Below are 25,987 nucleotides of genomic sequence, written 5' to 3'. Positions count from 1 at the left end.
CAGCTCAGAGCCTGGAGCCTGTTTCAGTCTGTGACTCCCTCTCTCTCTGACCCTTCCCTGCTCATGCTGTCTCTCTCTCTCTCCTAGAAATAAATAAAACATAAAAAAAAAAAAATCTTTAGAGTTACGTTTCTGATCTCTAAGCTCTTACCACTGGTCCTAAAGAATTTATGGGACCATAGAAAGGTCAGAGGACTTGAAAGATTTGGCGTTCAAGCCCTGATCCAACCACTGACGAGCTGTGAGGAACTTGTTGAACCTCTGTTGCCCCATAGATCAAGTGAAGGTAATACTAACCTCTCAGAGCGCTCTTGTGACACCACGTAGCCTGTGAATTGTATAAAGTACAACGTGTCTTGCAAAATGTGTGATATTATTGGAGGCAATGTAAGTGGTGGCAAAAACTATGGGTTTGGGCCTTTTTTAAAAATTTTTTTAATGTTTTATTTATTTCTGAGAGAGACGGCATGAACAGGGGAAGGTCAGAGAGAAAAGGAGACACAGAATATGAAACAGGATCCAGGCTCTGAGCTGGCTGTCAGCACAGAGCCCGATGCGGGGCTTGAACCCAGAACCGTGAGATCATGACCTGAGCAGAAGTCAGACGTTTAACCAACTAAGTCACCCAGGCGCCCTAGGTTTAGGCCCTTTCGACCTTGTTTACATACAGGTTCTGTTGCTTGCTACCATTAGAGAGTTTCTTATTCTCTCAGAGTCTGTGAATGCACGTGTAAAATGGAGCAGATACAGTATCACACTGGGACATGGAACCCTCTAGGGGAAGAAGAAGAGGGGCGTCTCTTTCCATAATCCTTTTTTTTTCTTTCTATATTGTGCCTTTTATTCCCATGACTTATTCTTTCCATAACTAGAAGACTGTACGTCCCAATCCCCTTCCCCTTTTGCCCATTCCCCCCCCCCCCCATCTCCCCTATGGCAACCATCAGTCTGCTCTCTGTATTCATAGGCCTGATTCTGCTTTTTGTTTGTTTATTCATTTGTTTTCTCATGTAGATTCCATATGAGTGATCTGTATTGTGTTTATCTTTCTCAGTCTGACTTATTCCACTCAGCATAATACCCTCTAGGTATTTCCCACGGAGTCCTGTTGCTAAGCAGAGGCTCTTCAATATGATAAAATATTCCTCCATCCCATGAAGAATTTCTGTCTGTAGTCTACACTGTGGAATATTTTTAATCAATTGTTTTAACTGAAAATAAAATGTATCCTTTGGTTCTTACCAACATATTTACTTATATCTCTATCAATCTATCTGTAATATTAAGTAGCAGAGTAATTGAACACCTAACAGAAAACCACATAGTTAATTAGTAACAGAGCTGGGACTGGCATTCAGATTCCTTGCCCCAGTGACGAAGGCTTTGAACAAGAACCTACATCAGTAATGGAAGGTGGCTGCTGATGGGTCTTCTCTAAGATCACCATTATTGGGGTTTCAGAAATTCAAATCCCTTTCTACTTGGGAACCAATGAGAAAGGAAATAGAGATATAGAATTAAGGCATACTTTTACAAATTAATATAAACATGAGCCTCATTCAATTTGAAACAACTTATCAGTCCTTCTATCAAAGATGAGGCAAGAATTGAGATCGTTGATTTGAACATATTTGGGATTTCACCAAGATAGCAAAACCATTTTTATATCATCCCTCTGGTTGGAAGAACGAGCCAGTGCATTCTTGTGAAATCACTTCCATCTGTTCACAAAAATAATTTCCCTTCAAAATAACTACCCACTTGTTTTCAGCTGGTTGGTGGCCTGAAAGATGAGAGGCTTCTAATTCATTGCTGGATCTGCTGATGTTTAGCCCTTTGCACCAAAGTTCTTTGAGAAGACTCCCTCTGCCGGTGTGATGTGCAGCCTGTTGTAAAATTCCATGAGTTCGGATGTGCCCAATGGTACAAAATGTAATGATACAGAAAAACAATCCCTAGTTCTGCCCCACTCACTCTTGATCATTATTCTATAATGTATCATTGATATTTAGAGCTCAGGTTTTTTTCTACTTGTGCCTTGTATTCCCAAGACTTATTCTTTCCATAACTGGAAGCCTGTGCTAAGACTTCAACATATCAATTGCTTGTAATATGGCTTATGATTTGCATAATCTCATGACTCAAATTTCCAGTGATAGCATATTTACTCATTTTTTAAAATTATAACTACATGGTTATAAATTATGCTAAAGGCATAATAAATTCAATAATAGCCATAACATGGGCCTCCTGGGTGGCTCAGTTGGTTAAGCGTCCGACTCTCAATTCCGGCCCAGGTCATGATCTCAGAGTTCATGAGTTCAAGCCCTTCATTGGGCTCTGTGTGGATGGTGTGGAGCCTGCCTGGGATTCTCTCTCTTTCTCTCTCTCCCTTTCTTTCCCTTCAGCTCTCTCTCTCAAAATCAATAAAAACTTAAAAATAAAGTAATTAATTAAAATATTTTCAAGAATTCTAAATAGGAAAAAATATTTCAAGTACTTTTTCATCTCTTAAAAGAATCTCCTAATAATAAGGTTAAGGATGACTCAACCCATGTGCACATGTCATATCTTTCATGTCTTTTATTTCTTTTTTAAGGACCCCTGGTAGGTACCAAGCTGGATAGTAGCATTAGCATTAAGTGAAGGTTGAGATGGGAAGAAAAAATAAGTATAATATGTTTCCTCTTTGCCTCAAACAAACAAGCAAGCAAACAAACAAAAAACCCTATAAAAATAAATCCTGTAAGGGTGCCTAGGTGGCTCAGTCTGTAAACTGTCTGACTTTGGCTCAAGTCACGATCTTGCATTTTGTAAGTTCGAGCCTCATATCATGCTCAGAGCCTGGAGCCTGCTTTGGATTCTGTCTCTCTCTCTTTCTGTCACTCCCCTGCTGGCATTCTGCACTCTGTCTCTGTCTCAAATAAATAAATATTTTTAAAAGTTTTTTTTTAAATAAATAAATGGATCCCATTGTGTTTTCCACCAGCGTTACAAAGAGGAAAAGAGAAAAATCAGAGCAGGTGTTCTTAGACGTTTTTGTGCCATTAACTTCCCCAGATAAAGTGTCTTAATTTTTGACATAATATAAAACATTAATTCAAGACAACTGTAATGTAATAGGGAAAGAGCTATGATTGCCACAGGTGACAAATTACAGGTACCCTTAACATTGCTAAAGTCCAAGGCTCATATATAAAATTGAAGGAAATAATATAGAATAATATGAAAGGAAATGAGTTGAAAAATCGAGTTTGAGGGGTGCCTGGGTGGCTCAGTCGGTTAAGCATCCAACTTCAGCTCAGGTCATGATCTCACAGTTTGTGGGTTCAAGCCCCCTGTCAAGCTCTGTGCTGACAGCTCAGATCCTGGAGTCTGCTTCAGATTCTGTGTCTTCCTGTCTCTCTGCCCCTCCCCCACTCTTGCTCTGTTTCTCTCTGTCTCAATAATAAGTAAACATTAAATAAATAAATAAATAAAATAAACTGAGATTGAAGTATGGACATTCTAAAACTTTTTTTTTTTTTTTGCCAATATTGCTGCAATTAAAAATCATTGAACCAGGAAAAAAATTAAAACTGACAAAAAAAAAAAAAAAAACAGAAGGAAATACTAAATTGCAATTCAGGATTACGAAAATAAAGATGACATTTTTTCCCAGCCACGTTTGCAGACTGCCTGGATATTTCTGATGAACCCTTTGGAGACCACTTGAAATATTTCTGCACTGAAGGCATACCACGCCCAGTTCCTATTTTCTTAAATGTAAGGTACAATTGGAATACTTAGTTCCTTTAAATTTTCTCAATCACAGTAAAATTAATTTGTTATTGGGGTGCCTGGGTGGCTTAGTCGGTTAAACGTCCGACTTTCGCTTAGGTCATGATCTCGCGGTTCGTGGGTTCGAGCCCCGCGTCGGGCTCTGTGCTGACTGCCAGCTCGGAGCCTGGAGCCTGTTTCAGTCTGTGACTCCCTCTCTCTCTGACCCTCCCCTGCTCATGCTGTCTCTCTCTCTCTCTCCTAGAAATAAAAAAAAAAAAATTAATTTGTTATATTAAAATTAACAAAACAAGGAAACAAATGTGGTAGTGCATTTTCCCTTCGAGTAACAGTTAAATGAACGGAAAGCAATTCTTTTTTATTTTCCCTCAAAGTTTTTTCTTGCATGACTTTCCTATATTGTTAACAGAATTCTATTTCTTTTTTTCTACTTTCCCGGAGTTTTCATTTTATTTTCGAGTTTATCTACTTTGATATGCTTCTATGATAAACCACTATAATATTTTGTGGCAAGGATTATATGTATACATAAAATTTTGGTCAAGAAAGGAATGAGGTTGAAACCACAAGAATGTGTACAGTCAACAAGGAAAATTACATTTTGCCAGTTCTTGCTGAAATCTCTGGGCTAAATAGTAGGAGGAAAATCTGCCACTTCATTATGCTAAAGGGTCTCCCCCTTGTGCCTAAACTCTGTCTCGAACTTAAGCAGGATTGAAAGTCATGATATATGGCACAAATTAAAAAAAAAAAAGTAAGGAAAAAATGGACTTCCCTTCTCATGTCAAGCAATTACTCAATATTGAGGATTTGGTGCTACAAGTCTAACACCATTCTAGCAAAACCAGAATAACTGGGATGCTTCAAATAATCTGCAGTAACTGAAGACTTGCAAATTTTTTTTTTCATGTTTATTTTTGAAAGAGAGGGGGGAGAGAGAGAGAGAGAGAGAGCACAACTGGCGGAGGGGCAGAGAGAGAGGGAGACACAGAATCTGAACCAGGCTCCAGGCTCTGACCTGTCAGCACAGAGCTCAATGCAGGGCTCGAACTCACAAACCGTGAGATCATGACCTGAGCCACCCAGGTGCCCCAAAGACTTGCAAATCTTATTGTACCTCTTCATTTCAGCCTCTTTTATAATAGCAAAAAATTTGAACAATCTACACAGCAAAAGAGAATATGATCTAGCTCTATGATGAAATGTTTGTAGCCATTAAAAATCCACATTGTGGAGAAATTTTTAATGGGAAATTGATCACAGTATAATATTGAAGGAATAAAACAGTATTCAAAGATGCATATATTTATAGAAAACTTCCAATTATACAATATATACTTCTTTATTCATTCAACAAGTACTAAATGATCTAATTGATCAGGCCAACAGACCATTTCATCCTCCAGGCTTCAATCTGGTGACCTTAATCACCTCAGAGGTTTAAAAAAGTATTTCAGTGGTGCCTCAGTGGCTCAGTTGGTTGAATATCAGACTCTTGATTTCAGCTCAGGTCATGATCTCACAGTTCTTGGGATCAAGCCCGCTGTCAGCACAGAGCTCACTTGGGATTCTCTCCCTCTCTATCTGCCCCTCCCCGACTCTCTCTCTCTCTCTCTCTCTCAGAATAAATAAATAAACATTTAAAAAATGATTTCAAATGCTAAAATGCATCACTTATTAATCAGTCATTCATTGCCCCAACCGTGTGGGGGCAAATACACAGAGGTCACAATGGGGAGCTGCCCCAAGGAATATACAGCTCATGGGATTCAACACTTTAGAAATGTCTTCTGTATGAACTGATTTTCCTTCTTGTTTTCTAAAAGGTCTGAAAATGGAGCGAATATTCTATAAGCTAAAAGGGGGAAAATGTGATCCCCCAAGGAAAATCAGGAAGGAAGAACAACATGAATGGTGGTCTCTAAGGAATGACTAAGTTTAAACTGATAATTTCACTCAGAGCAGCATCTCTGCCTGCGGGTTACCCAGGAAGGGAAAAGACCAGGTTTTACAGAGCACCCAGATGGCCGCTAGGGGGTGCCAGAATGCTAATATCTCCGCATGACTCCTTTTCCTAGGGGACCCGGGATTTGAGATTGAACATAGTTCAAGCGGACCAGAAATAACTTTTCCTTTTCCAGTAAGATGGTGAGAATGTGACAGGTTACAGGATTAATAGGGGACCAGGGATTAAAAATCAAGTATTTATGAGTCCCAGGCCACACTGCTACCCAAACGGAAAAAACACCCCCCCCCCAAACTTCTAGCCCTCCAGCAGGAACTAATCAGCGAACGAGAAATAAATGACAACAAGAATAATAATGAAACCAGTTAATCAGACAAAAACTTCAGGAGTTGGAAAAAATACTTCAGAATTTTTAAAACAATTATTTTTCAGACAGTATGATCCTACTTTCTTAAATCATACAAACGTAGAAAATATGTCTGTTTATGGAAGAAAACTTAGAAATCATACATAAAGGGGCGCCTGTGAGGCACAGTTGGTTAAGGGTTTGATTTCTTGATTTCGGCTCAGGTTATGATCTCACGGTTCCACGAGTTTGAGCCCCACATCGGGCTCTGCACTGCTTGGGATACCTTCTCTCCATCTCTCTTTGCCTCTCTCTCTCTCTCTCTCTCAAAATAAACAAACTTAAATCAACAGGGGTATCTGAAGGTGAGAAGATTCCCTTCTTGTTTTTCCCATTTTCCCCTTCTGCTTTATTCATTTTCTATTATTTCAAGACATCGCCGATTGCTTACGGTAAGAGTCAGACATTACATTAAAGCTTCATTTAAGAAATAAGAGATGCATGTGTAGAAAGTGTTCAGTCTCCCCATTCCCTACCCTCCAGTCCAGAAAAAAAGGGGGGAGGGAAGAAAAGTTTTACAAAAGGAGAGTTTCCAGAACAAAACTCAGTGGGGGTTTGGACAGGAAAATGGGTGGGAGAGGGACTTTTAATAAATATAACTCTGAATTATGCTTTTGATCCACTCTGGAGTTTTCTTAAAATATAAGTAGAGCTTGAACTATGTTGATAGTGTCTTTTGTGGTATTTCTTTTATAGAAACACGACCTTGAGGTTGAACTAACAGGGTCTGGCTTGATAAAGATTCAAAAACATTACTGCATTGTATCCAACACAAAATACACCTCAAATTATAAAAGAAAAAAAAAAAGCTGGATCATTTCAATAAATCTTGTTCATTCGCTGGGGCGCCTGGGTTCAGTTGGTTAAGCATCCGACTTTGGCTCAGGTCATGATCTCGTGGTCCGTGAATTCAGGACCCGCATGGGTCTTGGAGCTGATAGATCTGGGCCTGGAGCCTGCTTCAGATTCATCGTCTCCCTTTCTCTCTGTCCCTCCCCTGTTCACACTCTGTCTCTCTTTCTCAAAAATAAACATTAAAAAAAATCTTGTCCATTGCTGTTTCATCAATAAAGTAACACAAACCCACGGAGTATAAACTACCATCCTCACCTAATGATTTACCTGCCCTTTAACCATATTTCCATCATAATATACATAAGATACTGGATTTATGTCTTAATAAAAATGTATTGCATGAAATGTAGAAGCTGCTGTATTCAGGAGCTACTTCATACTTAACCAAGTGTGACATCAGCAGTTGAAACACTTGCAGATGCTATTTTGGGCAAGTCTCCCAAGATCACTCAGCTCTTCAGTGGGAACCCCACCCCTAACTGACCTCCAAGCCTGCTGGGCTGAAATATGTGGGGGAGCAGAAGAGTATAGGCAGAGCCCTGACCGATGGGTGTTTCCATCCCTCACTGCAATGGCCCTGAAGTGGATGTTAAGAAGCAGTTCAAGGGGCACCTGGGCAGCTCAGTTGGTTAAAAGTCTGACTTCAGCTCAGGTCATTGTCTCACAGTCCATGGGTTCGAGCCCCATGTCAGGCTCTGTGCTGATAGCTCAGAGCCTGGAGCCTGCTTCAGATTCTATGTCTGCCTCTTTGTCTGCCCCTCTCCTGCTCACACTCTGGTTTTACCTCAAAAAATGAATAAAAACATTTAAAAAAATTTTTTAAAGAACCAGTTCAAAAACCAAGGCTTTGCAACAAGAGAGAAAATACAGGGGTGCCTGGGTGACTCAGTCGGTTAAGCATCCCACTTTGGCTCAGGTCATGATCTCACAGTTCATGAGTTTGAGCCCCCTGTAGGGCTCTGTGCTGACAGCTCAGAGCTTGGAGGCTGCTTCGCATTCTGTGTCTCCCTCTCCCTCTGCCTCTCTCCCACTCCTTCTCTGTCTCTCAAAAATAAATATGTAAAAGGACTTTATCAAAATAGAAAACTTTGGTGCTGCAAACAGTACCATCAAGAAAGTGAAAGAACAACCCTTGGTATAGGAGAAAATATTTGCAAATTATGTATCTGATGAGATTTGTATGCAGAATACATAAACACTCTTACGACTCAGTAATAAAAAGATAATCTAATTTGAAAATGGGCAAACGAATTAAAAGACATTTCTCCAAAGAAGATATGCAAATGGCCAATCAGTACATACAAATATGTTCACATAGGCTCACCATTAGCCGTTAGGGAAATACAAATCAAAACCGCAATGAGATACTACTTCATCCCCTGTAGCACTGCTGCAATAAAAAACATACCATAAAAAGTGCTGACAAGGATATGGAGAAATCGGAGGCCTCCTGCATTGCTGGATGAATGTAAAACATCACCAACACTTTGGAAGTTTGGCAGTTCCTCAGAAGGTTAAACACAGCTGCCACGGGCTCCAGCATGTACTTCTGGTTATATACCCAAGAAGGCTGAAAACACACACACACACACACACACACACACACACACGTTATGTGAGTGTTCATAGCAGCATTAGTCCTAAGTGTCAAAAAAGGGTTAATATTCCAAACATCCATCCACTGATGGACATGGGGCAAGTCCACGTGTTCTATCCATGTAATGACGCAATAAAAATGAAGTACTGATGTGAGCTACAGTTGATGACCTTGAAGCGAGTCACAAAGACCACATAGTTTCTGATTCTTATTTCTATAGGAAATGTCCGGAACAGGCAAATCCATAGAGACCAAAAGAAAATTGCTAGTTGCCGAGTGCTGAGAAGAGAATGAGGAGTGACTGCTAACGGGTACTGGGTTTCTTTTAGGGGGGACAAAAACGTTTTGAAATTAATTCTGGTGATGGTTGCCACAACTATGAATATACTAAATACTGTACACATGAAATGGATGCATTGTATGTGAGTTACATCTCAAGAAAGCTGGCTTTAAAAAATTCAAAACCAAGGGCACCTGGGTGGCTCAGTTGGTTAAGCGTCCAACTTCAGCTCAGGTCATGATCTCACAGTTCATGAGTTCAAGCTGATGGCTCTGGAGCCTGCTTCGGATTCTGTGTCTCCCTCTCTTTCTGCCCCTCCCCTATTCATGCTTTGTTTCTGTCTCAAAAATAAACAAACAAAATTAAAATAAAAAATTCAAAAACCAGAAAAAGGAACCCTCGTGCACTGTTGGTGGGAAGGCAAATCGGCGCAGCCACTGTGGAAAACAGTATGGAGGGCCCCCCAAACAGTTAAACACAGGAATATAATATACCCAGTAATTCCACTACTGGATATTTACCCAAAGAATAAGAAAACAGTAATTGAAAAAGATAAATGCACCCCTATGTTTACTGTAGTATTATTGACAATAGCCAAGATATGAAAACAACCAGTGTCTACTGATAGACTGGCTAAGGATGCTACATGTACACACTCACACAGCATCACTCACCCATAAAATAAAAAAAATAAAAAGAGGTTTGCCATTTGCAACATGGATGGACCTAAACAAGATTATGCTAAGTGAAATAAGCCATCGGAAGACAAATAACCATATTTCACTTGTATATGGAAAGGCAGATTTTTTTAATGTTTATTTTTAAAGGAGGGTGGGGAGAGGGGCAGAGAGAGATGGAGGCAGAGAGTCCAAAGCAGGCTCTGTGCTGTCAGCACTAAGCCTAACGCAGGGCTTGAACTCATGAACCGTGAGATCACTACCTGAACCAAAGTCAGACGCTCAACTGACTGAGCCACCCAGGCGCCCCAGAAACATGTAATACAGAGAACAAACTGATGGTTGCCAGAGGGGAGGGGGCTGGGGGGTGGGTAAAAGCGGTGAAGGAGAGTGGGAGGTATGGGCTTCCAGTTACGGAATGAATAAGCCAGGGGGATGGAAGGTGCAGCAGAGTCGAGTCAATGGTGTGTAACAGTGTTGTGTGCTGACCGATGGGAGCCCCACTTGTGAGCAGAGTTGTTCAATCACTGTGTTGCACACCTGAAACTAATGTAACGTTGTGTATCAACTAAACTTCAATAAAAAAAAAAAGTCAACTGGTGAAACTAGAGGGGTGTCCTACCCCTGCTGAGCATTTTTTAAACTTCCATCTTGCGCGTTTGCTTCCATGCTCCTCTAGGCACCGGTGAACTGGCTCCTCACAAATCCCAAGTTCATGTTCTTAAGAACACATAATAAAAACGACAACAAGAAATCCATTGCTTTGGAAAACGCAATTACACTATGGCTATAAAGTCAATACAAATATACCCATTTTCTAACTTATCTCATTTTCTAAATCATTCTAATATGCTCAGTATTTTAGTAGCTTAAGGTTTAAAACAGGAACACACGTAGATAAGAGTAAATTCAAAATGTGCAGCTTTATATAAACATTTTACATAACTTTTTAAGACCGCTAAGCAAGGTCCTAGACTATAACCTCATTTAGACTAACCTTATTTATAGGTAACATAATTTAAGAACTGCTTTGGCAACATGTACAATATACATTATGAGATTTTTTTTTTTAATTTTAAAATTTACTTATTTTTGAGACAGAGTGGTAGAGAAAGAGATGGAGACACAGAATCTGAAACAGGCTCCAGACTCCGAGCTGTCAGCACAGAGCCCGATGCGGGGCTCGAACCCACGAACCGCGAGATCATGACCTAAGCGAAAGTCGGACGCTTAACCGACTAAGCCACCCAGGCGCCCCTATGAGTTTCATTCTTAGAGAGACTTCATACTTAATCTTCCCTCCTTGACTCTCACCCACTGGAAAAAATAAAAGCAACAAGATTTTCAATACAATTCAATTTATTATATTGTAGTTTCAATACAATTCATTTTATTATACCAGTTCAAGAAAACATTTCAGGTTTATTTCTGATTTCAGTTTCAAAACAAACTGACCTGAAACTTTTAGTCTTCAAGATCAAGTGGTCACCAGAAAGTGTAAGCATGTAAAAAATTAACTTGTTGGGAAGTACTCCAAATTCAATGCACAAGAATCTTTGTGATCTAAAGCATTTTTTTAAAAACTGCAGAACAATCTAAAAATCTGTTCATTTAAAGCACTTATGTGTTAAAATAATACAGTTCAGTTGATCATGGATATTGCAAATAGAATGTAAAAGGTATCACAGTTAAATACCAGTTCAATTTTGGGTTTCCTGCTGTCCATTCCGCAAGTCAATTGAAATACAAATGCATGCAAATAAAATAGAGCATTTAAAAGGAAATAAAATTCAAGGAAAACAAAACTGAAAATTAACTTACGAGGTAATCTTTACTTTCACTGTTCAAATATCACAGCTGTAAGAAATGCCTCTTTTCAAAGCATATTTAAAATGTTTTCCCAGAGCCCTTCTTTTTAGAGCCCTCAAAACAAGCCAAATAAAACCCCATGCTCTCCTAGAATATTAAATACCATGCAGCATAGCATCAAAAGAATGTTGACAAACTTTAAATGCAGAATTCACTTATATTTTACTTTCTGCCCAATTAAAAATAAGTTCATGAATACCACTTGACATTACGAATTGAACTCGAAAGACACTAAAATGCCAACATAAATGTGACTCTCTGGAACTAGCTTACTCCTTCTACCCCCCAGATAACACGGTGGGGCGAAGCGCTCCAAGAGAAAGGCGTCCAGAGCACACGTTCACGAGCACCGAGAAGCCAAGCTCCCCACCGCCACGCACAGCGGCATCGCGACCAAACCCGCACCTGCCTTGCTGGGGGTGCCAAGCGTCTGTCAGGTTTTCCGTACAACTTGAGGGTTTCTACAGCAGGTCAGAGCGGACCATCAAACTGGAATACCCCATACTTCCCAGTGGTCAGCCAGCTGGGCTCGCAGGCTGCCAGCTGCTCGGCCTGGCCGGGCCGCAGCCCCACCTGCACCTCGGCCTTCAGTGTCCTCACGCTGCAGAGCGGGGCAGGGTGGAAGCCGGCCAGGGCCTGGTGGAACGGAATGGTGAACCCCCACTTCCTATCGCCCGTCAGCTTCCTGTAGTTCAAATCCCCCTTGAACAAAATTAACTGTGCCTTTTGTAGTTCAGCATAAAGGTCAGGGGCGACCTGAGACATGACCCAGAATTCGTGAGGAAGAGTCCAAAACATATGATCGTGGTAAACCCATCTGCCCGTTGTAATATAGTTTTCCCAGCTGGCCCCGCACCTGGCCATCCACTTGTGATCAGAATCTTTCATTTGCTCGATTAACCAGTTAAAATCGTGGATAGTCGTATCAGAAACAAACCACGGAATAATTTTTCCATAAAAATGGATCTCAGTAGCCAGTTGAGAGCACAGCAAAAAGTCAGCTAAGACTAAATCCGTAATGAGTTCAAACCCAGAATTGTCCAGAACAATATCAACTCTAGTGACAGACGCTTTTTCTCTTGCTTTCTTGCAGTTGTTAAGCAGTGACCAAAGGTGTTCCATGTCATTCACTAAAATGAAAGGTTTTAGTTCCTCCACAGAATTTATTATATTGGTTATCTGAGAACTGGTTTCCCCGCCCGATAGGGATAGATCACACTTATTTCCCCACAGTGAAATCTGAAAAAGAAAAAGTACAAAGGTTTTACCCTCCTATTGAATAACCAACAAAAACTCTGTGATGTAAAATGTGGGGCAAGGAGTTGCTAAAACTATTCATAAAATGTTCTTCTGCAACACTCTTGACACAAAATATCCATCAGATCTACACTCTAAGAATGCAAAGAGTGTTTACATCCTGATGTACAAACAGAGGTTAAGACAATGAAACACTGAAGTGGTCCCTATGGCGTAAACTTTTTAAAAAACTGATCTGAATGATGTTAACGATCCGTGTTGCTTAGTCAGAATGATTCTGCATCTTGCAGAAAATAGAATATGCTCACATTGTGAAAAAAGGCTACAAAGTTTATTTAAAAATCCAAAGTCAAGAGAAAAATAAGTCCTTTTCCCCTCCCCCACTCCTACCCAAACTGCTCAGTTTCTTTCACTAGTTGTATAAAACTTAGGGCCAGGCAACTTCTCTGGGATTTACTTCTCTTACTTGTAAAATAAAGAACTTGGGCAAGGTGATGTCTAAAGACCTCTCCAACTCTAACCATCTGTTATTCCACTTTTCAACTGAAATAATATTTAAGTTTATTTTATAAAAAATGGTATGCAGTACCCCCCCCCCACTTTTAAAGCTATAATTAAAATTACATGCTTAGGAGTTACAGGGTCTGGAATTAGACCTGGGTTCGAGTCCCAGCATTTCCAATTACTGACCATTGGTAAATCACATATGATCTCTAAGGTTCAGGTCCCGTAACGGAAAAATGATATAACAGCACCACTTACCTTGTAGAGTTAGGGCGAAAGTTAACTGACATAGTATGTCTAAATAATATACCCAATACTCAATAAATACTGGCCAAAACAGACTCTACTCATATGACTCAAAAGAAGAGGAAAATGCATGTCCCGACCAAGAATATTATTTTAAAATTTGTTTAATTTTTTTAATTTATTTCTGAGAGAGAGACAGAGAGACAGTGTGAGCAGGGGAGGGTCAGGGAGAGGGAGGCACAGAATCTGAAACAGGCTCCAGGCTCTGAGCTGTCAGCACAGAGCCTGACACGGGGCTCAAACCCATGAACTGTGAGATCATGACCTGAGCTGAAGTTGGATGCTTAACCGACTGAGCCACCCAGGTGCCCCAAGGATATTATTTTAAAAAGACAAATGAACGGGGGCACCTGGAGGGGGCTCAGTCAGTTAAGCATCCAACTCTTGCTCTCGGCTCAGGGCATGATCTTATGGTTTGTGCGATCGAGCCTCACACAGGGATTCTCTCTCTGTCCCTCCCTCTCTGCCCCTACCTCGTTCATGCTCTCTCACTCCAAATAAATAAATAAACTTAAAAAAATAAAAAGATAAACGAATGGCATTTTTTAAGCGCAAGGCTTAAACGGCTAAGTGTCCATATGACAAAGAAACAGTGGCGTAGGGCACGGCACTCCTCAGCTGAGGTCAGCGTCTCTGTCGGCTCCCTGCACGTTTCCCGGACACCATCTTCTGGTCTGTAATTCTACATTAATTTGTGCCATTAATTGGCCATCTATATTCCGTCAAGGTTACAAGTTCCGTGATAGCAAGTGCTGATTTTCCCACCATCGCACGCCCAGCATCCACTCAGACAGAGCGGATATGAACTGTCTGTGCGGACAGTAGTGGAATTCTACGGCTTCGAAAAACAGATTAATGTTCCCTGCGAACTAGAACACGGTCAGGTTTCTGGTAGGGAGCTATCCTGCTGGTCATCCGTCATGAGTGCTAATGGAAGGCAACTTTGGCCTCCTTTACTTGGCCACATTGGATGACAGAAAAGAGAGCGGTATTCTTTCTTCTTCACAATTGATTATACATATGGGACAAGGACATACTGAAGGACTATTCCCGGAAACAACGGGCCAGCTAGGGGTCAACACTGGCATGACTATGGCTTTCCCTTTTTCTTCTTTTTTTAAGTCAAAGCTAAGAATAGAGGAATAACTAGGCTTGTGATTCAACAATACCCTGACAACTTTTCTTCCAAACTCAAAGCAAGCCGTCCCCTCTCAACCATGCAGCCTACTCCGCTTGCCCTCAAAGTTTTATCAGAGGACTCTGCAGTCTCTACATTCAAAGTGTTTCCCGAATGCTGGTGACATTTAACATGTCTTCTTGCCTGGGTCATTTTAGTAACAGACTTCCTGGTGTGTGGCCCTGTACCCCTTCAGTGTGTCCTGAGAAGTAACCCTTGAAACAAGTCAATCCTTGATACTCCTCTGACGAAGACGCTCTAATAGCTCTCCAGTGACTCCAGTGCGAGAAAACACCAAAACCCTGACCTTGGCTTACAAGGCCTCGGGGGCCCCCCCAGCCCCCTCACCTGCTCGTTTCCTGCAGGACCCCAGCAGTTTCTCTCACACACCCGCCGGTCACGCAGCAGGAACGCTCCCCTAGACATGCGTGGGGCCCACGCCCTCACCCCCCTCAGGTCTTTCCCCGTCACCTTCACAGAGGTCCCTCCCTGGCAGCCCCACTATAACACCCCTGCATCTCCCCCACCCACCGGGCTCTACTACCCTGTTTTATCTTCTTTCTCAGCATTTTCTAATAACATCTCTTTCCGGGGATGCTTCTAACTTCTTCTGGGAGATGAGGGCTGGGGATACGATCTGTTGTGTAAAACTACGTATTTTCAAACAGCTCTGATTCTAATAAGAGATCTTAAATCTTCAGATGTTTTGAATGAGAATTAAAAGCGAAATGCAATATAAGACAGATGAAGAGGCGTAATAAAGTCATACTAAACAGACCACGGAGCACCTCAGTGGCTCCACCTGACGGAAGCAGGAGGCCATCTGTTCTAGGCTCTGTGCTCCACACCATTTCCTTCTCGTGTCAAATGATGAGGTATATGATGCCGTCCTTGGTTAACAGATGAGAAAACTGTAGCTCAGAGAAATTACGTAACTTGCCTCAGGTCCAACAACAAATTAAGTGACAGAAGCGGCACTCAAGCCCAGGTCAGGGTAGGCCGACCAAACGGCTGGGAGGCGTTCTCTCAAGAGTGACAGACGCCATGAAGCCAGAGGACTCTCACACCACTAACATCACCTCCAGTGGAAGAAATTTCAAAACTCATTTTCAGAGACTCAGTGGGTTTTTATCTCTTGAATAACACGATTACTAACATGATAAAAAATTATCAATTATAACTTAGATAACACACACACACGCATATATATGTATACACACACACACACACGTGTTTTGCTGCTAACTCAACACCGGTTTGTTTTTTAACTGTTGAAATACAGGAGATTAATTATCACGTTTACCTGAAGAAGTTTGAAAAATGCATCTTTCAGCTGATTTTCATCCAGGTCTTTGATAGTTTTTATCAACTCTTGTAGGTGAGTACACAAAGCGATGATAGATTCCTGGGACTCAAAGAAATTTTGCTCTTTGGATTCTTTAAATACATCAAAGTCATCGATTGGTGGACTACAGGAAGAGAAAAACGTAAGGGAAAATTCATATAACTCAGTACCTTCTTTTTTTTTTTTTTAACATTTGGGTAACTGCAGTTCTTTAAAGGAAAGAGAGGAGAGTCATCTAGTCTCAAAAATTAGTGGTAACAGATACTACATATAATACAGATCTATTACAGAAAAATGAATAATTACCTAATTACACACACTAAATCAATTCAATTACACAAAAAATAAATCCCCAAACTCATTTTAGTTAACTGTCAGGAGTCCCCTAGTCAAGATTTTACTGGAATTTTAAATAATTATAGTGACTCTATCCAAAATTATTTACCGGTACAGTAAAAGGAGAGAGAAACAAAACTTTAAGATAACTGCTTTAGTTTAGCAAACATTTTTTGGGTGCTAAATGTGACAGTGTTCTAAGTTACAAACATATGCATATAAATATTTGAATACAATGTGCTAGTCACCAAGAGAGTGAAACATCGAGCACTTTGGGAACATAGCAACTACTTGAGAGAAATCAGAGAGAAAATTCACGATAATAAATTTTATTATAATGACAAATTTCATCATGTATGTGTAGTTTTCTGGGGGGTTTTAGGGCAACCTTTACTCCCAAGTGGACTCTGACCGGTGGTGATGTATGTGCTGAGGCTAGGTCTTTAAGTTTTCCAAATGAGAGATCAAATAATGGCAGCCCAAGAGAAACAGAACTAGCAAGGCATAAATAAGAACATCATGGACTTTACAAAACCAAATATACAAGGCATTCAGCTCATCTGATTTTTGCAATTTTTATTTTTGAGAGCGGGGGAGGGGCAGAGAGAGGGAGACACAGAATCCCAAGAAGGCCCAGGCTATCAGCACAGAGCCTGACATGGGGCTCCAACTCATGAACCTTGAGACCATGACCTAAGCTGAAGTCAGACGCTTAACCGACTGAGCCACCCAGGTGCCCCAGATAATGTGATCTTCTAAATTAGCAACTTCTTCCTTGGATCATCTACCTCAGGATAAAAACAATGTGACTGCAGTGGGACTGACTTAAAAAACAGACAAACACACACCAGAATGCATACATCCACATGGTTGCTGTCTCCTTCCAGTCAGTCACCCTGGGAAGCGAGACCCTTATTCCGAGGATGCCGCCCTTGTTCAAGCACTTTTGGAATTCTCCTCAGCACCCGGGGCACACTACTAAACGCCCTGTCAGTGACAGTGCCTTGTTCTCCTCTGGGGTTCATGTAGAGCCCAGGGTCACTCAGAGCAATTTCAGGAGAATGATGTGCGCAAATCAAATGGAGTAAAAGATTTTTTTTTAAATAAAAAATGAAAAATGGCTAAAAAAGGAGACTAATTTCTTTTTGAGGCTTGTAAATGGGAGAGAGGGAGAGAAGGAGGAGGGAAGAGAAAGAAAAAGAGAGACTCTTAAGCAAGCTCCACACTCAGCATAGAGCCCAATGCAGGGCTCGATCCCATGACCCTGGGATCATAGCTCAAGCTACAGTCAAGAGTTGGGGCGCTCAACCAACTGAGCTACCCAGGTGTCCTGGTACAATTCGTTTTACTCTACAGTCTTCATAAGAATTTTTATTCCGATATTATTTTATTCAGCTATTAGAATAGCTGAATTCTAAGCAACTCAGTTATAATTGCTAAGAATTTACTATATTGATAACATCTGTAGAAATATCTGATCCTGCCATTAATATTTGCTGTACTGAATTCTGGCTTCCACTGTTTAAACTTTTCATTCTATAATTTTGTAAAAGCGTTAAGTTCTCTAAACATGTATCAGCTGATGTTATATACTTACCTTTGGATAATTGCTTCATGAATTCTACGATACATGTAGCACTCTACAAACAACCAAGGTGAATAAAACCACCTGGGTTTCCCATCATTTTCATTTATAAGACTCTGTTGATATTCTAGGTACTGATTCCATATGTCAGTATCAACAAACTTCTCAACAAAGGGGATTATTGGTTTATCTGTTTGCAATTCGTTTCGTAATTTAGAAAGAAGAGAAATTGCTTTCTTTTCAGCTTCTGTGCCTTTCTGCAGAAACAGGAAAAAAAATGTTTAAATATTCAAAAGCATATCTGAATGCTCTATATTTAAATATACATACGTAAACAGTTAATTTATACAGGAAGAAGTCCTCTAGGGTAACATATTTTTAAGATTCTAAAGAAGGAAAAAAAATACTAGATTTCAAAGCTACGTTTTATGTCTTTTACAAACTAATATAAACATGGATATTCAGAATTCTTAAGTTAAAAATCAAAGAGGACATACATTATCCTGTCTTATCTATTCTGCCTTTTTAAGCTTCTTCTTAAGACCAAGAGTTCTTATCTTCAGGAGTAATGATCATTACCACAGACAAGAAAGGGTTATTGTGTTTCTGTTAAAGAGTTAACAAAAAAAGTTAAAACACAATATTACCTCTCCGTGTTTCTCAAAAAATTCACTTTTATGTCGATGCAATGTATCAATAGCTTTGGTTAAGATCTGTGGTATTCTGTCTTTAATTGTAAGATATGCGAATGATCTAGAAAAGAGAGCCACATACACAGTATGTTACTTAGCATTAATACCAGCACATTGGCCATCATTGTTTCTAGAACAGCTCATTTGAATTCAAATCCCTTTCATACAAGGATTATACAGTAAGCCAGCATTGTTTGACTACTACATTAAGACAGGAAAATCTGCAAATTTCTCTGGTGTTACACGTGTCATGAAAGCGAACAGTCTTTGTGCCTCTAATCCCAGATTCTCCCCTTGAGCCTGTTCCCATCAATCTTTTTTTTTTTTTTAATTTTTTTTTAATGTTTTATTTATTTCTAGGAGAGAGAGAGACAGACAGTGTGAGCAGGGAAGGGTCAGAGAGAGAGGGAGACACAGGATCTGAAGCAGGCTCCAGGCTCTGAGCTGGCAGTCAGCACAGAGCCCGACGCGGGGCTCGAACCCAGGAACCGCGATCATGACCTCAGCGAAAGTCAGACGCTCAACTGACTAAGCCACCCAGGCGCACCTGTTCCCATCAATCTTATCTTTCCCATTCTAATCCTTTTATTTTCCTGCATAAGAAACTAGTTTAACTACAAGAAGGACAGAAAAAGAATCATCTTAAATATCAAACAGGATCTAGCTCCAGGGTTATTACTGACTTCACCTACTTGGAAAGTTGAACCAGGCAATGGATGTAAAAGTGCATGAAGGTCTCTCACGTACTAGAACATAAAGAATGAAAGCTACTTATGAACCTGCTACTCCCTTTTCTCTTAGTCGACATTCTTAGCCAATTTTTTTTCTTTTCAAAGGTTTACGATTTTTTCTGCTCCCTTTACCTGCACAAGGACTCCTTCCATCCTACTCTGCTCCCAAACAAGATGTTACTTACCATTTATTTCACTTTCCCAACCAAAGAAATCAAGAAATTTTCTAGAAGTGTCAAAGAATGAAAAAAGCTGGAGGAAAAACGTGACCATACTTGCATTAAAAAAAATTAAGATATTTTGTTTTAGACCTACAAAAATCAAGATTTGCAGACTATCATTTCATATAGAAACAATTTTTTAGGCAACTGCATAGGATTCAGTTAGAAAAAACAGACTTTAGTAAGTGATGAAATTTTGTGCATTTTTAGAGCTCAAAATATAGTTGATCAGTTCGTTTGTATCTTCAGATCACCAGACACAAAGTGCAGAATTTAAGTTTTGGAGGAGTCAAAAGTTATATGCAGAATTTCCACTGGGGGAAGGGAGGAGGAGGGGTGTCAGGGCCCCTTAACGACAACTGACCCCCCCCAACCTTGCGCAAAGGTCAACAGTACCAAATGTCCTCAGGATTTCTTCAGTGGCCTGCATCTGCGAGGGTCAAGTCCCAGGTTAGGACTAGGGTGGAGCCAGAGGAACGTAGGACTCCAAATTTACGGTTCTGCACACTCCCTTCTAATTTGCATAACTCTCAATGAGTATCTGCTTCAATTCGGGGCCACCATTGCCTCTCGGGCCTCAGTCCACTCTGAACAAGGTCAATTTCCTCTAATAGCTCCTACGCACCTGCCCCCTCCCTCCCCCGGTGTTTCGCAGTAGGACCTATATCAAATATAAATTTGGCCATTCAATTTATATAAATACGTATTTTTTACGGTCGTCCACAACTTGATGTAGAAATCTGGTGCCGCGAAAAAGGCGAAAAGCTGCAGGCATTAATAGCGAGACCACAAACTAATCTCATCTGCAACAGGAAGAAACACATTTCTCGATAGCAAGGAGATTCCTAACTTTTGCAGAAAATTTTAGCCCCCCAAAAGTGCGTTTATGAAATAAATGAAAAATGATTAAAGCCATGCCGCTGCAACACCCTGAAAGGGAACAGAGGAGGCATACACTCGCACGACAGTCACGAGGAGTAAAAAAGCAGCAGCGTCGATCACTTGAAAGACCCCACAAGTTAAAACCCAAGCCACGGAAAGGCCCGAACGAGGACTCCGACGGGGTGACCCGAGGACTCCGGCGGGGCGCGCAGTCCGCTCCCAGAGCCCAGGGAGAAGGCGGGCAGCCGAGCCGGGCCCGCAGTCCGGCGGGCAGCCGCAGCCAGCGGGCTCGTCCCCCGTCCCGGGCCGCCTCGCTCCCCGGCGTCGGAGGAAGCCGAGCCGACGCGCCCGGGAGCGGGGCCCATCGGCCCAACGCAGCTCCCCCGATGGCAACCCAGGGGTTCCCGGCGAGGCCAGGCTTTCCGCAAACGCGCGGAGCAGGAAGAGGAGCGGAGGGACTGGGCGAGGAAAGCGACACGAACCCTACGTCCCGTCCCGAGAGGGACGCCGGAGGAACCGCCATAGTCTCCAAGCTGCCGGCGCCCAAGCTCGCGTCGCACCCGCCGCAGGAAGAGAGGCGGTGCCCGCGCGAAGGAGGAGCTGAGAAAGGGAGGGGCGTGGGCTACAGAAATGCTTTTGAATGAGGAAACTTTATTTGGTGCCCGTAGAATAGACAAACAACGGCGCGCTCGACGACGCGGAGATCTTCCGGGGACGAGGGCGGGGACAGCTGAGGGTGACGAGAGCAGCGGAATAAGGAAGTGGGCGGAGGCGGAAGCAAGCAGGGACCGGGAGGACCCAGGCACTGGGGAGCGGAAAAGGTCGCGGCGACGCGGGTCACGTGGTCCGGCGATCACGTGCAGCGGGCGGCTTGCGCTCTGCCCGCCCGCAGTTCTGTGCGCCTGCGCAGTGCGGGCGCTGGGAGGGTCTCCGGAGCGGCGGAGGTGGTTGCGGGAAGCGGGAGCTGCGGTCGCTGCTCTGCGTCATTTGCAGCCGGGTCACGGAAGCCTGCGCGCTTGGCACATCCCTCGTGTCTGCCGGCGGAGAGGTTAGTGCACCGCCTTTCCCTAGCGGGTTGCGTGGTCCTGCACCGGGGCCCCAACCTTTGCACCGGGCAGCTCTGAACCGCTCGGGTCCCCTCCGGTACCGCTGCGGTGATCTTTGGTTGACTTGGCTGGGAGTAAAAAAAAAAAAAAAAAAAAAAACACACAATCTATAAACACTTAGTGAACCCTATTCTGAGCCACTACATAGCGGTTACCTCAAGGATTTTTTGAAAATTGAGCGTAAGGAGTTGGAAGGCATGCTCCCAAAGATTAGCGCCACTTATCCGTCGGATCGGAGCCCGGCTGATAACGGTGTTCTTATTTGGTATTATTGTTCTTAAAGAGTAGAAAATGTGCCAAGTAACTGAGTAGCCGCCTTGGATTTCATTCAGAAATGTGAGTTGAATACCCACCCTCTACTGGGCACTCTGGTCACAGAAGACACAGCAGGAACGGAACACCAGTCTTACCCTCAAAAAGTTTACATTCTAGGGAAGAGACAGAGAAATCTATTCTTTCCTTTTATGGTTTCTCCTTTAGCTTTGTCATTGTTGTTGTTGAAGTAATCTCTACACCCAATGTGGGACCCAGACTCACAGCCCCGAGCTCAAGCCGTGTTGGCTCCCCCGACTGAGCCAGCCAGGCGCCCCCAGCTTTGTCACTATTTAGTATATATTTTGCTGACTTGTAGAAGTCGGTATGGCTTTCACGTCCCATGTAGTGTAAGGTTCAAGACATAGGAATTTTTGTCTTTTATTTTTACGTGTATCACCAGCGAGTCGGGCACATGTGGCACGAGGTAGGAACAAAGTTCATCCTTGTTGGATGAGTTGACAAATTAGAAATACAAGGTACGCAAGTGATGTTAAATGCGATGGAAAAATACAAAGTGGAGGAAAATAGTGGGTCTTGGTTGTGAGGTTGTTTTTTTTTGTTTGTTTGTTTGTTTTAATTTCTAGGAGAGAGAGACAGAGACAGCGTGAGCAGGGGAGGGTCAGAGAGAGGGGGAGATACAGACTCTGAAATTGACTCCAGGCTCCGAGCTGGCAGTCAGCACAGAGCCCGATGCGGGGCTCGAACCCACGAACCGCGAGATCATGACCTAAGGGAAAGTTGGACGCTTAACCGACTAAGCCACCCAGGCGCCCCGGTTGTGAGTTTTAAATGAAGTGGTTGAGGGGTGCCTGGGTGGCTCAGTCGGTTAAGCAGCCGACGTCGGCTCTGGGCATGATCTCACCAGTTGTGGTTTCAGGCCCCGCGCCGGGCTCTGTTGGGGAAGACTTTACTGGGTAGGAGTCTACTGGAGCAGAAATCTGAAGGAGGTGAGGGAATGAGCCTTACAGAGTCTTAGGAGAAGAGCATAACAAACAGTAAGTACAAAGATCCAAAGGACGAAGTACCTGGAGCAAAATGAGCAAGACTAGAGCTACGAGAGACATTACCGCGGTGATCAAGGGCCAGAGAATGTAGGACCATGCGTCCAGTTGAAGGTCTTTAGCTTTTATTGCAAGTGAGATGAGAGGCCAGCATCACATTTTGTGCAAGAAGAAAGATGTGATCCAACTTGCGTCTTCAGAGGATCACTTCGGTTGCTGTGTTGCTGTGTTGAGAAGAATCTGTAGGAGATGAAGAACAGAAGCGGGGATGCCCTTTCAGGGCTATTACAATAATCGTGAGAAAGACAGCACCTTGGACCCGGGTGGTAGCAGTGTTAGTTGAGATGTGGTACAAATAAAGCCAGCGGGATTTGCTGACAGACTGAGTCTGGGGACTGAAGAGGCAACATGGATTATAGGCTTTTGCCTTTAGCAAAGATAAGGGTGTATTTGTTGTTTTGTGAATGGGGAAGACTGTGGGAAGAATAGACTTAGTGGGAAGATTTTAGAAGTTTAGTTTTGAGCATGTTACATTTTTCATGTAGAGGTAGATATCTGCTATTCATCGATGTGTAGATAATATCAAGGAGCTGAGAACAGAGAAGAAAAACGGCCCAAATATTAAGCAGTGGTGCTTTCAATTGTTAATGGGATAGGAAAACACAGAAGAGACAAAGTGCAACCAGTAAGGTAGGAGGAAGGAAAGTAGCCAGTGTGGTATTCTAGAAGCCACGTGAGGAAGGTGCTTCCAGGAGGGTGGAGTGATCAACTAATCTGATCTTGCTGATAAGTCAGGTAAAATGAAGACCCAAGAAGTGACCTTGGAGTTAAGATATGGAAGTCATTGGTGGCCTTAACAAGTGGGTTTTGGTAAAGTGGAAGGGATGAAAGCCTGATTGGAATGGGTTCAAGAAACTCAGAACAGGAGTGAGAGACAGTAAATAAAACACCTCTTAAAGGAATGGAACTCAGAGAAAGGGTAAATAGTATACAGAAGGGAAGGTGGGGTCAGGGGAGAGTTGTTTTTATAAGATGAGAGAAATTAAAGCACAGTCATATACTAATAGGGATGTGCTATAAAGATGGAAAAATAAATAGTATGAAAGAGAAAAGAAGAGTGTGATCATTCCTGCTGCAGGCAAGAAGGGGTGAGACTTGACGAGGACCAGCAGAAGGGAAGACAGAATCCACGGGCACAGAAGCAGGAGGCAGGCAAGCGGATCATGGTGAGAGTGTGTGGAAAATCTCTTCTGATTGTTTGTTTTGTCAGTGAAAGAGGGAGGGAGGAGGCTTTAGAGGTGTGAGGAGAGGCACAGAGTGGACTCTGGTGGGGAAATAGGTTAAGGCTCTTGAGCAGCATGAAGGGCGCTTCTACAGGAAGTGGTCATGATTCTACAGTAAGACCAGTTGGCATGGTTGGTTGGTTGGTTGGTTGGTTGCCTTTAGCCACGTTCAGGAGTACAGGTGAGTAGATTTGATTCTGGTTGATGTTATGTCACATGGGCACGTGGACGAGAGAGGGATGCAAAGGATTTGAGGTATGTGGGAGAGGGATGGTCGACCACGGAGTGTAGGCTGAGCGTGGCAGAAGTGGGGAGTGAGTGACAGTGAAAGGGTGTTTGTGTCATTGGACTGTTAGGTCCAGTTGGGGACGGAGAATTTGAATTAAGAGGAGGAGTGAGCTTGAAAGACCAGACATGGGTGCCTGGGTGGCTCAGTGGTGAAGCATCTGACTTTGGTTCAGGTCATGATCTCACTGTTTGTGAGTTCGAGGAACTCAAGGAACATCCAGGAACATGAGCCCTGCCTCTCTCTATTTCTCTCTCTCTCTCTCTTTCCCTTCCTCTGTCTCTCTCTGCCCCTTGCTCACTTAGCCCCTCCTCAGAAAAAAAAAAAAAAAAAGGACCAGTCATGGTGATTGGAACAGAATGCACGAAATTGAGAATATGAGGTTACGGTTACTGATAATGACAGATTAGAGCAGGACTCTGCATTAGAAATACAGTCCAAGACACATAACAGCAAAGTTTTCTAGAGGTTTTAAAAGTAAAAATAGACACGTGACATCAATTTTAATTTACTTGATTTAGCGCAGTATAGCTAAAAATATTATTTCAGCAACTTAGTGTAAAAATTAGGGAGATACTTAATTTTTTTGTATTAAGTATAAAATACAAAGCACAAGAAAATTTTGGTGTTCCTGAAGCACATTTCAAGTGCTTCGGGGCTACTCTGCAGCTGGGAGCATATGACCCTGGGAGGGAGGGACTGAAGAAGAAGGGATCGGTCAGGGCCCTCAGGCTAGGGGGCTGGAGAGCCCCGTCCACCTCCGGTCAGCACAAAGCTTACGCAGAGCTTTCAGAGTAATTAGCAATCTAACAAACCTTTAACCTTTAGGTTTCGTTTGTACAATTAAATTTTAACTTCCCTGAGATGCGCCTCGGTTTTTCACAAAGCCTAAGTGTGTGTGTGTGTGTGTGTGTGTGTGTGTGTGTGTGTGTGTGTGTGTTGGACACCTTAAATTCTACATCTGTCTTTCTTTGCAAAGATGAAGAGAAAACACACTTCTGGTTTGTCTGGTAGTGTTTGCATTCTTTGCCCAGTGCTTTGCGTAGCCTCTGCAGGAAGGCAGTCTTTAATTTCAAGGTAAGAATCTCCTCGAAGAGGACGGAAGACTGTGTGTGTACAAATTTCTATCATTTATTGTAATTAGGCTCTCCAGAGCCGGCTGGTGGAGCCGGCAGGGGATGGTACTAATTAAAGGGGAAGGGTAACAGCTCCTGGGGCTAGAACTAAACACACTATTCCAGCTTTTGAGGTATTTTGAAAGCAGTGGCTTCTACCCCCTGCCCATCGCCGTGACTCACCCTGTCCTCTTCCTCCTGGAGGTAGGTGAGACATCGCAGTGGTCGCGTGCTGTCTTTGGAATTGGAAAAGCCTGGGTTGTAATGACATCTCAGCAACCTGCTCCCTGAGCAGCCCGCCTATCGGCCTTGGCTTCGCCTCTCGGCCTTGGCTTCTGCGGCTGTAAAATGCCTCCCGGGGTTGTGGTGAGGGAAGGCGGAGGGCCTAGTGTGCAGAAAGTGCCAAGTAAGGTCC

General features: G+C 42.6%; 2 protein-coding genes across 4 annotated transcripts in view; one reads left to right on the top strand and one right to left on the bottom strand.

The window, feature by feature from the left end:
- Positions 1–10,932: 10,932 nt before the first annotated feature.
- On the bottom strand, positions 10,933–21,049 carry ARMT1 (acidic residue methyltransferase 1). 2 transcript variants are annotated; one of them, XM_039240965.1, is made up of 5 exons: positions 20,949–21,049; positions 18,588–18,693; positions 17,953–18,197; positions 15,978–16,143; positions 10,933–12,669 (listed from the first exon to the last, which is right to left on the bottom strand). In XM_039240965.1, exons 1-5 carry the CDS (start codon positions 20,987–20,989, stop codon positions 11,902–11,904), a joined length of 1,326 nt encoding a protein of 441 aa, XP_039096896.1. In that variant the 5' UTR covers positions 20,990–21,049; the 3' UTR covers positions 10,933–11,901. The 2 variants fall into 2 exon arrangements, with proteins under 2 accessions (XP_039096896.1, XP_039096897.1); XM_039240966.1 differs by lacking the exon at positions 18,588–18,693 and having other exon boundaries at positions 20,949–21,018.
- Positions 21,050–21,417: 368 nt separating this feature from the next.
- The window catches only part of RMND1 (required for meiotic nuclear division 1 homolog), a 40,633-nt gene continuing 36,063 nt past the window's right edge, over positions 21,418–25,987 (top strand). For both annotated transcript variants that reach the window (XM_039240964.1, XM_039240963.1), the window contains exon 1: positions 21,418–21,514. The gene's annotated coding sequence lies outside the window, so the exon portion shown is untranslated. The remainder of the gene's footprint in view (positions 21,515–25,987) is intronic.

Source organism: Hyaena hyaena, unplaced genomic scaffold (assembly GCF_003009895.1).
Source record: "Hyaena hyaena isolate Hyena2069 unplaced genomic scaffold, ASM300989v1 scaffold_184, whole genome shotgun sequence".
NCBI classification, from domain to species: Eukaryota; Metazoa; Chordata; class Mammalia; order Carnivora; family Hyaenidae; genus Hyaena; species Hyaena hyaena.
This window is presented reverse-complemented; position numbering and strand designations above follow the sequence as displayed.

Coding starts and splice junctions, on each gene's coding strand:
- ARMT1 (XM_039240965.1), bottom strand. CDS start 20,989: ATGGCGGTTCCTCCGGCGTCCCTCTCGGGACGGGACGTAGG. Junction 18,694..20,948: donor CTCTCGGGACGGGACGTAGG/GTTCGTGTCGCT, acceptor TCTCTTTTCTAG/ATCATTCGCATATCTTACAA. Junction 12,670..15,977: donor CATTTTTCAAACTTCTTCAG/GTAAACGTGATA, acceptor TTTCTTTTTCAG/ATTTCACTGTGGGGAAATAA.